Source organism: Colobus angolensis, unplaced genomic scaffold (genome assembly GCF_000951035.1).
Source record: "Colobus angolensis palliatus isolate OR3802 unplaced genomic scaffold, Cang.pa_1.0 Scaffold306, whole genome shotgun sequence".
Lineage (NCBI taxonomy): Eukaryota > Metazoa > Chordata > Mammalia > Primates > Cercopithecidae > Colobus > Colobus angolensis.
In genome coordinates this window covers 2,769,128-2,781,364 of record NW_012116333.1, presented here as the reverse complement: position 1 = coordinate 2,781,364, position 12,237 = coordinate 2,769,128, and the positions used below count along the sequence as shown (strand labels likewise).

The following is a 12,237-nucleotide window of genomic DNA, read 5'->3' as shown; positions in this document are numbered from 1 at the left end:
TTTCCAGCTTTTTATTGCTGCTCTTAGTGTTTCTGAGATGACAGTTTTCCTTTCATAGAACCAGCTTAAAATTAGAAAAATCAAACACCCATTAGAGAAAGCAGATTTACTCTGCTATTAATTGATATAGAGATGTAAAGCTTCCATCACCTGGGCAGAAGTCTAGCACATTCCTGCAGACAGTTGCAGTGGCTAGAACCTGGGGGGTCTGCACCCCACTCACTGGGCCTGAGTCGGAGCTGTCAGCCTTTAGGAGCCAAGCTTTGAATTTTCAGCACTAAGACATGCGGCACTCGGGGAGCTGCCTCTGTAACAACATCTGCATGCCAGTCTTGAGGAGTGTGTGTTACTGTCTTCTCATTTTATTTTTAAAAACATGAACATCCTTGAAAGTTGAACTCCCCACCCTGAGCTGGCTTCTCTCTTCCCTATGGGACAGGAGGCAAAGTAGCACACCCTGTTTAGCAACCAGGAAATGATTCTCAGGAATGCAGATGCTGTGGCTGCGGGTATGAGATGCGGAGACAAGGGGCACTGAGAACCCAGGATTGTCTCCCTACAGAGGCTGGAGGCAGCCTAGGTGAGGGCCGGGAGCGGGGGACTGTGAATCTGCTGAAATAAGACCCCCGTGGTTTTAACTTTAAATAAGCATTTCCGTCCTAGTGGAAACCCCTCTAATGTCTCCTGCAGCTTTGATTTTGGAACACGTCACATTCCTCATTAAAGCAATCACTGTTAAAACATAAAGCAACACAGGATTTATTTCTTCATTAAACTGATGATCCGTATATGAAGCCAATTAACATTATGAGTCTGGTGAACATCAAGTGTAAAGAGGTTAGAGAAAATTAAAAGCAGTCACCTTGGTCTTTAGATAAAGAAAGTACACTTTTAGATTGTAAATTATCAGAGTGTCCAAGCGGGACAGATCGGAGAATTTGGTTAATTGGAAAATACATTTTACCGCACAAGAATTAAGGAAAAATAACCTTTTCGTTACTAAAGCCCTTTTTTAGGGGGAGGGGGACCGTAGCGAACACCCATTAGTCACCTTCTCCCGGGTGTCGGAGACATTCGGAAAAAAAGGGGGCTAGCGTCATCAAAGTTTGCCGTAGCCTTTCGTTTCTAAGGTTGTTTGGTTGTTTGTTTAGTCGCTGTTTTGCCAAGAGGAAGGAGCCCAGCCTAGCGGCTCCGAGAGAGGAGCGCCGGGCGAGGCGAGGCCGAGGGTCCCGAGCCGGCTTGGAACCCCGCGAGCTGGGTGTGTTACCGGAGCTCGGCTGGTTATCTAGCAAGGGAAGCCGCCGGACTCGCCTTGGGGGCCGCCGGATGGTTTCCGGCTGCAGCCGCCGGGTAAGAGCGGCGCGTGGGACTGCGGAGAAGGGAGTTTTGTCCCTGCTGCCAGCACTGAGTGCGTGTCCGGAGTAACTTTCGCAGGTTTGGACTGGGAGAGGATTGGGGTCGGTCCCCGGACGCCTGGGGTCCGGCCGGGCGGATCCCACTCCTGAGCAGAGAGGGGCCCCGGCTGGGCCCCCGGGACCAGCTTCTTTCTCCGCAGCAGCCGGGGGTGGGCGGGGTGGGGAAACCGACGCCGCTGTCCAGGGTTCTGACCTTGCCAGGAGGCTCGGCGAGCGCTCTGTCCTCAGACCCCGGATGCGCCTGTCTCGTCCCGGGGTCATCTCTGGGCCTTAATAGGAATCTGCCTCGGTCGATGTCAGGGATGGGGAGCTGAGACTGGCGTTTGGACCTCACTGGTTTCTGGGGCCAACGCAGCACCTTGCGCTGGCCTGCTGCCTCTGAGGGTTCCCGCACAGACCCCCAGGTGCGCCTGAATATCTTGGCCGGGGCGGCCCAGACGCTGTCCGCACCTCGCTTCACCGCCACCGGGCTCCCAGAGCGCACAGGCAGGGAACTGCTGCCTAGGGCAGGAGGGAACCCGAGGGGACTTTCGGCAGACCTAGGCAGCAAGAGGAGCTTCGGGCTCTTGTCAAGAGCTCCAGAGACCAAGGGCCCTCTGAGGGAGACAGGGAGACAGACCGCGCGCGAGCCGGTCTCTTGACCTGGGATAAGGGAGGATCAGCGCCAGGGGCTCCCAGCCCTCTTGGCATGACGTATGGAAGACCCTCAGCTGCCCTGCCGGCCCCCGCCTGCCACCGCACCCGCCTCCGGGACCTGCCAGCTGCTCCTCCCGGGCCGGCTGCCTGGACTCTCGGAGTCTGTGGCCCCGGCGTCGCCGGAGTCGCGAGCTCTCTCCGCTCTGAACCGAGCGGGAGTTTTTCTTTCCCCGAGGCAGAGCAGACTCTCCTCTGGAGCGACTGAGCCCAGAAAGGGCCGCTTCACTGAAATAGGTCCTGACTTGCCTCGGCCGGAGAGGGACTGGTCTTCCTCCAGGCTGTTTTCTAAGGGGCGTCGACGGCGGCCGGGACCCAGCGCTCTGTCCCGCAGCAAGATGCTCCTCGCCCAGCGCTGGTGTCCAGCGGCGGGCCTGCCAGGCCTTTTGTTTCCGAAGCGCTGTGTCTTTAAGATGAAGGCTGGATCCTGGGTCGTGCAGGGACCCGACCCACCACCTCGCCAAGGCTCCCTAACGCAGCATTAGAATGTTTATAAAATATTCAATTTATGTAGTCTGTCCAAGAAGCCACCGTCCCAAAATAAAATCAGCAGTCTAGACGGAGCACAGACACCAGAACTTATCAACAGTTGTCTGACTTGCATCTTCTGATGCATCTTGAGTGGGTCATAATACCAACTTTATTTTCAGTGGTGCATAAATTAATTACACGCATTTAATAACCAAAATATCATTATATTCCCCCTTTAATATCATAAAGGCTTTCCGCCAGGGAAGCACTTAATAGTGCAGGGGGCCGTAACGGGCTATTATCCTGGTGTAATGCTATTACAGAACCAATTATGCGCCATTAGACTTGCTTTTTTTGCAGTTTATGTGATTTGATCCAATCCCGCGCCCCTGACTTGAAAATTTCAGCCCGGTACTTTAGAGTTTAATTTTCACCCAGGCAGAGAGAAGGGCGGTCTCTCTCCGTTGAGTGTCTGCCTCCGATGCATTTTAAAAGTAATTGCAAAGGGTCCCACCGCATATCATTTGCATCGAGAAGCGAACATAAATTCAGGGACCCCTTGCTGAGAACAAAATCAAACTTTCCTTTTGTATGATCGCTTGGAAAGGGAAGCCATGTGCAAAGAGTCCCCCCAAAACCCATCCGGCGGCGACAATTAGCAGCGCTTTGTCAATTTGCAGCCTGGGAGTCGCCAGGCCTTTGACAAGGGCAGCCCAAACCAGGCGCTCGCTCTCGGAGAAAGGTTTGCCTCTGAGGGGACCTGAGGTGGGGGGTGGGGCCTAGTGTATTTTCGGAAAATGTATTTTTTGGGAGTGGTGGTGGTGGTTGTTGTATCGTTCTGTTTTAAGAGAGGAAAAAACATTCCTGATGTTTGCTGAGAAATGACGGATTTTTTTTTTTTTTAACACCACGTGGGCCATTTGTAAGGCCCAATAGACCTATCCAAGTTACTCGCTGTAGACAGCGCTGGAAATAATCAGATTAAGGCCAATTATGCGTGAGATTATAAAGGCGAGTGCTGAGCGGCGGCGCGCGCTGCAGACAGACAGCAAGACATCTGGTCACTTCCCGAGTCACTTCTTTGGTCCTGCGGGCGCCAGCCGCGCCGAGCCCCGCCCGCCGCCAGCCAAGCAGGGCGTGCGGACCGGAGGCGGTCACGCTCCGGCCTCCTCGACCGCCGCCCACCGAGGTATGCTCGGCTCCGGACTCACTCTCCAGTCCCCGAGCGCCGGGCCTTGGGGCTCGGCTGCCTTCCTGGCCTGAGCTGCAGCGCGCAGATGGCCTTGCGCGCTAGCCGGACCTGGCTGCGGCGGCCCGGGTGCAGGGCTTCTGGATGGGACCCCGGAGAGCCAGAAACTACGCCGCGAGGGTTTGGAGCTGGGGCTAGGGTGAGGGCACGGCACTCCAGGAGGTAGACACCTCCGAAGGACTGCCCCGTGGGGTTGCCGCTTGCGACGTGGCTGACGCTTTCCCTCCTGTCTCCCGCAGTGAGCTGAAGGCGTTGGGAAGGGTTTTCCAGGAGGGGAGCGCCCCGGGTGCGCCCTAGGGCAGGGCGGGAGCGCTGACAGAGGGAGACTTGAAGCTCTATCGCTGTTTGCTTTGCAGCCAGGCAGGAGCAAGGCGCGCCGGTCCGTTCCGCTGCCACCCTCCCAGGTCTTGGCCGTCCAGCCGATCTGACAGCCGGCGATGTTTTATTTCCACTGCCCGCCACAGCTAGAGGGTAAGTAAGCGCCGCGCCCCAGGCTCTCCATGAAGCCAGAGCCGGCCAGAAAGGGCCGGAGCGGCAGCAGGGTTGGCGGGTGGCGGGGTCCCCTCCCTGCGGGGAGCGCAGCCGCCTGCCGGTGAGTAGGGGTGCCCCTGTCCCCCTCCCTACACCCCACTGCAGCCTCGCTCCAGCTCCCCGCCCCGTCGCCACCTGCCTCCCACCTCCCTCCCCGCCTGGGCCAGGACGCCCCGGGCTATGCGTGCTGTGGGGACCGGCCGAATCCTCCCAGCACAGATGCTGGTGTCACGCCTCTAATTGGGGCTCCCCAACCCAGGGGGCCGCATCAATCTTTCACGGTGCTTTTGCAAACGTCCCAGAAAGCGAAGGCGAGTGAGCCCGCCGCGTCCTGGCCCCGATCACTAGCTGCGCGAGCCTAGAAGGGCCCATCGCTGGGCTGCTCTCACTGGGGCCGCTGGCGAGAGCGCTGCAGGGGCCTCGTCCGCCCTGGATTCTGGGCAGCTCAATTCGCTTGCTGGCCGCCTGGCTGTCCCTGGAACCAGGTGGCCCTGCCCACCACCTGCCGGGACTGACCTAGCGTGGCTCCTTCTCTGTGACTCACTAACCCTAAATGTCGAGCACTCCCCACTCCCCAGGGCCAGAATTTCCATCTTTGAGGGTCTCCAGGCCTGAGAAGAAATTTCCCTTCAGGATCCCCAGTCTGGCTTCCGCACTCAGTTGTTAGAGGGGCGTGGGTTGGTGAGAAGGGGACAGTTGGGACCTCCTGCATGCCCCCTGCTCAGCACCCGGGGGATCCAAGATGGGGTCTTCACATCAGGGGGCCAATTAGTAGCTATCAGGTGAGCCACACTGTGGGCTTTAATGGGGCCTTCTGCAGAGCAGCAGTCTCAGCCCTGGGGTATCGGGACTTCTGTAACCGTGGGAGTGGCATTTGGCAACCTACTCCTTTGATTTATTATTGTGGTGGGAGAATTTGGGGAGCCAAGTAGTTGTGGGAGACAAGGGGCAAGGTAAATGTTGTGACGCCCTGGGAAACCTGAGACTTCAGGTGATACTTGTCAGTCTTGCCACAGGCTGCCCTGAACAGTGGCTGAGCCTCAGAAAGTTTGTTTTTGTTTTTCTCATAAAAGCTCTTAAGAGTCCAGTAGGATTTTCTAAAGGAAGCTAATGAGGACCAGTGTTTAAGCCCTGCTAGCTCTGTCAGCATTGCTAGGAAGGGAAGGCCACACATTTGCCTGCATTTCACCTCCTTTTATCCCCAAGGTCCCATGCAGGGTGAGTTTTATGGAAGGGTGGGAGATGTGCATCCCCTGACAGTGTACCCTAGGGGCTGAGGGAGTCTCTCCTATGTTGAGGGTGCCTTCTCTGTGCATCTGAACCAGGGGTCCAGACTAATTGCCAGCTAGTGTCCCACCCTTCTGGTCAAAGTTGAGGAAGGCAGAGGTTTGGGCATTTGGCAGGTAGGGGACATCATGAATGTCTGTGTGCAGGGTGGGCTGCAGGAGTGACTTAGGGAGAGTCCTGGCCTGGCCTGCCGTGACCCCAGCTCTCAGCCCAGCTTAGCGGGCTTACTGTGCTCCCCACACCCTGGGCACATCCCATCTCAGTGCTGACTCTGTGATACAACCAGAAGAAGAGCAGATGGGTCTTTCAGAGTCTTTCTTCCCTTTGTAGATGTGTTTCTATGCCAGTTTTGCAGAAAGGAGTAATTTAGTTTAGTTGAGTGTTGCTGGGTGAAAGGGATCTCCTGAGAATGGAAAAGTTGAGAACAGACCTTTGGAACATGACATAATTATAGTCTATCATCTTTTTTATTTTAATTTTTTTTTGCTAATCTAGAGAGACATAAAGAAGAAAAGAAAGAAAGGCTCATAATCTTACTTGTCAGATAATTTTGCTGATGTTACATTAAAAAGTACCACTGGCACCTGCCTGAGAAGTTTGAATACAACAGAAACTTACACATTGAAAAGTAAAATCCTCCTTTTCCACCTCTTTTCCTAAAAGTATCTGTTATTTTTTTGTGATTCCTTCAAGAAAACATGATTTAATTCTCATTTATGTATTTTTAAAATACATGTTTTGCCTTATTTGCACTGAAATTATGTTGCTACATCATTCTGTACTTTGCTTTTTTTAGTTTGTAATGTATCTTGGAGATTTGTTCATGTCAATATGTATAGATCTACTGATTTCTTTTAAACTGCTGTGTAGTATTCCATTCTATGTTGTGGAGAAAGTGTCTGCTGATGGGCATTTTGGTTGTTTTCCTTTTTTTTCCAACTATGGTGTTTCCAGAAACACATTTTTTTCTATTTTGGCACACGCTACAAATATATTCAGAGATTAAATACCTGTATGTGTACTTAAATGTTTGATGGATGTTGTCAAATTACCTTCTAATAAGGCTGCACCTGATTTGTACTCCTACAAATGGTGAATGAACCTGCACATCTTATGACACTCATATCTGTACTGGGTGTCTTTATTCACTTCATTATTTCACCAAAATGTTGAAAATAATATTTCATTGTTCTGTTGTGTTTGGTTGAATTATCTTTAAGGTTTAACATTTTCATAATATCGACTATCCTACTTATTTTTAAGTAAAATAGCTATTTTCATTTTTTCTTCTTTTCTATTAGCTTGTCAATCTTTTATTAATTTGGTGAACTGTCATCCTTTTTTAGGATTCAGTTTGACATGCAGTGTTTCACTTAAAGATTCTGCATGTACACGTTGTGAGCCACTTTGGGACCATGAGGTATAAATTAGAAGACTGAGGGAAATTGTGATTGGAGATCCTCAGAGATTGTATTCCATCCTTACCAGTCAAGTGCATTGTTTAAAAAAAAAGACAATTTGTTTTCATGCAAAGTAATGAAAATAAGACTGCATTGAGGCCATTCCTTTTAAGTTTCCAATGAACTGGAGAGAAATAACTGTAAGTAGGGTTTTGAGGAACAACGCAATTTGGACAGGAAGATGGAAGGAGAACACTTTAGCAGAGAGTCAGGGTGTTTGGCAAAGGATGTGGCCCTGGAGGGTGAAAGAATAACTAGAAGGAACTTCCTCTAGTAGACAGAATTTTAAGAAGCCCAAAGGACTTTCAATCTTTGAGACTGAGGCCCTTCTGAGGGTCCTTGTCTGGGACAGTGTAGCTCCAGAACCCCTAATGCCGTGATTCTGAGAACAGAGCCCATAGCAGGTAAAGTATTGGGCTTGCTGGTTAATGGCAACTTGCTCATTTGTTTTCCTAAGAAGCCATTGTGGACTATCAAGTAAATAGAGCACATTTGGAAAATGATCTGAATGCACGTTTGGGGCCAAACTCTGTTCTGGGTTTATAGCGAGTTTTGAAGCCTGCTGGGGAGGACAACGTCTTTCTTTTGTGGGGAAGTAGAAGCAATAGGTGCCTTATAAGGCCTGGCCAGAGGGTGGGTTGCCCTTTGAGAGTGGCCTTGTTCAAGTCTGCTTGGCATTCAGGACAGTCACTATTGGTGCAGATCTCCTGTTAATTGACATCTATATAACAGATCCACTATGGTGCTGATGAGCTGTGACCAACAGTAATTAATATTCATTTATAAACTTCTTACCTCCTTGCGTTCTGCACTTCTAGGAGAAAAGTGCTGTGAAAAGCTCTTGGTGTTTTCTTTCCTCCCCCAGCCTCTCCCAACTCCCAGATTTTAATTCTTGTTTATAGAAATAAGAGAAAGCAAACTACCAGATGAGCCAAAGGGAGACACACAGGCTTCTATTAAAGGATCTGGAGTAGGGGTGAGATAAAGGCACACTGAACAGGGGTGGAGCCGGGAGCTGGAGAGCAGGTGAAGGCTCTGCCTCAAGTCAGTGACCCTTCCTGGTTCAGAGTCCAGAATTTCACAAGAATTGAACTTGGCCATCTTGGGGATTAAGGTCACTACCTGCCCTGTGTAATAGGGATAACTGGGTTTAAAGTCAGAGGTTTTGGGGACAGAGTGGAAAAGAGGGGGATTTAATAGGAGGAACAGAAAAATATCCTTTGGGACAAACAGGGCTGCTTGTCTGGTGGGTCAGGTGTGTGCCCTCTGAACTGTGTCCGGGGGTGGTCTGAGGACTGGGGCCCCTTCCAGCCCAGGCTGATCAGTTTGCTCTTGGTAGGCACTGCACCCTTTGGCAACCACTCTTCGGGGGATTTTGACGACGGGTTTCTACGCAGAAAACAGCGCCGGAACCGGACGACGTTCACTCTTCAGCAGGTACCAATGCTGATTCTTCTTTCAACCATCAGCTACTTCCTACCTCCCCCAAATCAGAGTTGAGAAACTCTTCTTTGTCTTTTAAAATAAGACCAATTGGTTATGTTTACTGAATCTTTCTGTTTTCTTGAACAACTTACGTGCCAAGGAATCTGTTTAAGGGAGAGTGCAGATGACTTTAACCTTGTAATCCCAGATGAGAGAAGAAGCAACAATGTTCTCTCCCACTTGCCTTAGGTTGATAGTTTGGGGAACACTTCCATGTCAGCAATATCATTTGAACCTCACAGTGACCCTCTGAGGAAGGCAGGTCAGACATTCTCATTCTCAGTACAGAGATGAAAACCCGGATCCCTGGAAGTTGGCTGACTTGGATAAGGTATAGTTGCCCATAAGTGGAAGGGCTACAGCTGGGACCTTGATACTGTGTTTCCCAGAGCTGGGCTCTTTCTCCTCAATCAGCCTGTGTCCCACTCTTGGAGTGAACTGGAGTGGTTGTGAAGGTGACCAAATATCCCTATGGCATTTTGTGGGATGACACCATGAGGGCTTCTGCAAGTTGTTTCTGTTCCCCGGCTTCCTGTGGTGAAAGCGATACCAATTACTGTAACTGTTCATAAGGTGACCATTAGGTTTTTTTGATTCCTATGACAATACTTAAATGTAAAAGCATATAAATATTCACACCTCTCTTATTTCTACTTCTTGCCAGAGCACTGAGGTTGCCAGTAAGCTGTAGCTCCTAAGTCATCCGCGGTTGAAATTCTCATTCTGTGGGATCCTTCCAAAGAGCTCCTTTCTCCCTGTCCTTCCTTGATTTGATCTGTGAAACTGCTTCCTCACCACTCACAGGAGATTTAAGATATGCATCTGCTTCCCCTCACCTAGCCACAGCCTCTCACCTTGTACATATTTTTCCTTTTACCAGCTGGAAGCTCTCGAGGCCGTTTTTGCCCAAACACACTATCCAGATGTCTTCACCAGAGAAGAGCTCGCCATGAAAATAAACCTCACAGAAGCCAGAGTGCAGGTAAACCTTCTTTTTAATTATTTAACTCTCTAATATTAAAACTGGCAAACTTTTTTTTTGACATCATGACTGCAGAGTGCACATTTGGCCAAAGAAAGCAAATGAAGACTATCTGTCATTTTCATGATGCACTTTAATAACATCAACATAATGTGGAATATTAGATTAGGTTGATTAATCGGTCATTCATAATTAACTAGTGATAATGTTCTACACTAATTTGTCCGCGTCTCTAAGGTACTAAATTACATCAATGCACATCCATTTCCTTGCTTTGGAAAAAAAAAAAAAAGAAAGAAAGAAAAGAGCTGAGATGCTATTCTCAAAGCAGCTCTGACCGCTCTGGGGTAAGGCCGGTCAATTGCACAGAACCGCGTTTTCAGATGGGAAGCAGGGTAGGATCTGCTTTCCAGAAATTGCATCATGTCCAACTTTTCCCCTGCTCTCTGACTCTTTCAACAAAGTGGATCGGAAGAAGATGTGCAATTTAAAAATCTTGAAACAGCAAAAGCGATAGGGCTGCTTCAGAGATGAGCATGGCCCACGGTGGCCGTCTCTAAACAGGACTTCTGTTTAGAAGCTACACAGTGATTACGTTTAGGTGCACAAACCCGCCTGCCAAACCCAGCAGATGTGCTTGAGTGCGAGAGGAAGGGATTCACAGTGCCGCCTCTCTGGGCGAGCTGTTCTTTGAGCACAATTATATATTCATTTTATTTATGGGGTTTCCTCCATGCTGTTTCTGTTCTTTTTTATGTAGGGGCTTGGGGTTAAGGCTATGCAAAGATCTAATTGTAGGAAATATAATAGTTTGCTTTCGGTTCCCCTGGGTCATGTTAGTATCTCTTAAAAACCAATGGCTGAAGAGAGATAATGGAATTCTGAGCAGTAAATTGGGGGTTGTAAACAAATTATTTCCCCTATAATCAGATTATGTGATCCTGATTATTAAATCTGAACATGAATCATTGGTCATATGCAGGCAAATTAAACTGATTATTATTTGGAAATGAAAATCTCCTTTGGCCAGGATACCGTCTATCCTTTCTTTTTTTAATGCCAGCTTGCCAATAGCTGCCTAAAGACTGAACTGCAAATTGAGATAAATGACACAATTATTGAGCATTCAGAAGTGGAAGATCATAACTTCTCCCTGAAAGGTGCAAGGGTAAGATAGGGGTGGTGACAATTAAAGCCGGGAATTGTTGTTCAGGCTGTTGTTGGCTATTATGCAGACAGACAATGGCTGTGAAGCGTTTGTTTAGTGAACCTCCGTGTGGGGACGTGGGCTTCAGTGGTGGGAAGGGAGATGTGTTTACATTTATACCCCTTGCTCATTCAAATATGATTAATGTTCTATAAAGCAGGGTCTTAATCGAAGCTGATGTTGTCAAACAATAACTAAATAGGGAAATAAACGACTCCATCATGCTCTTTCCTCAGAAGCAGGAGAACTGTCAGTGCAAAGTCATTAAAATATGATAATGAAAAATAGCTCAATTAAATGTTGTTATAGCTGTGACCTTCATTCAATTAAGACGCAAGAAAGTGTCTGCATTTTGCTTTGCATTTAACTGCCCTAAATTTAGAATATAGATAAAATCATTATTCAATGGTTGCTGATATGTGCAATTAAAAGCCAAGTAGATTAGAAAAGAAAGAAAGAAACCCAGTTAAAGGAGAATGAAAATTAAGAGATAGGTTGGGCCAGCCCAGCAGAGGGCTCAGCCTCAAGGACCCAGGCTCTCTATGGGGCCAGTGTGCCAGCAGCCAGGGCAGGAGGAGAGGATGCGCTGGGGAATTGAAGGGAGGTCTCGCCAAGCATTTTTTTTTTTTTTTTTTTTTTTGTAGTCAGGAATTATCTCCCAGGAGGGGAGGGAAGAGGTTTTGCTGGAAGGAGTAAACAGAAGCAGGATTTCACTGACCTCTGGAAACTCCTTGAACCTGGGCTGCCTTGAGGCTGTCCTGCAGAATATAGTTTTGGTTTCTAAGGCTTAAAGAACCCTGCACCTGACTCTAAGAACGTGCTTAGGTCAAGATGAATCACCAGCCTTTTTGTAACCTGAGGGTGATGGAGATGACATGAGTGCATGTTTACTGAGTGGTGGATGGCTATGCATCAGGCCCTGTGCTCAGTGTTTTGCAGGCATGCCAATCTTCCTAACAAGGCTTACGGGGTGGCCACAGTTATTACTCCCAAACAGTTTGAATCACAGTTCCCAGCCAAGCCAGTGGGCTTCAAACTATGGATCTGCCATTTACCACCTGGATGGCCTTAGGCAAGTTAATTAACCTCTCTGCACTTAATTTTCTCATCTGTAAAATAGGGATAGCAGGACTACTTACCTCATAGGGATGCAGTGGATTCTAAACCAGATTTACTGAGGTCCCAAATTCTATGCCATGGCTGGATCCAGAGTCAGTGTTTCTTTCTGTCCTTCCCTTCCTTCCCTTTTTTCCTTCCCTCCCTTCCTTCCCTTCCTTCCCTTTTTTCCTTCCCTCCCTTCCTTCCCTTCCTTCCCTTTTTTCCTTCCTTCCCTTCCTTCCTTCCTTCCTCCCTTTCTCTCTCTCTCTTTCCTTCTTTCCTTCTCTCCTTCTCTCTCTCTCTCTCCTTCTGTCCTTCTCTCTTTCTTTTCTTTTCTTTCCTTCCTTCCTTCCTTCCTT

The 12,237-nt window shown here is 48.9% G+C and overlaps 1 protein-coding gene across 1 annotated transcript in view; it reads left to right on the top strand.

Annotated features, from left to right (window-relative positions):
• Positions 1-3,569: 3,569 nt before the first annotated feature.
• DRGX (dorsal root ganglia homeobox) overlaps positions 3,570-12,237 on the top strand; it is a 30,464-nt gene continuing 21,796 nt past the window's right edge. Inside the window, exons 1-4 of the mRNA XM_011950364.1 lie at positions 3,570-3,768; positions 4,185-4,299; positions 8,446-8,543; positions 9,472-9,573. Coding sequence (XP_011805754.1) covers positions 4,266-4,299; positions 8,446-8,543; positions 9,472-9,573 — 234 coding nt within the window. The 5' untranslated portion in view covers positions 3,570-3,768; positions 4,185-4,265. The remainder of the gene's footprint in view (positions 3,769-4,184; positions 4,300-8,445; positions 8,544-9,471; positions 9,574-12,237) is intronic.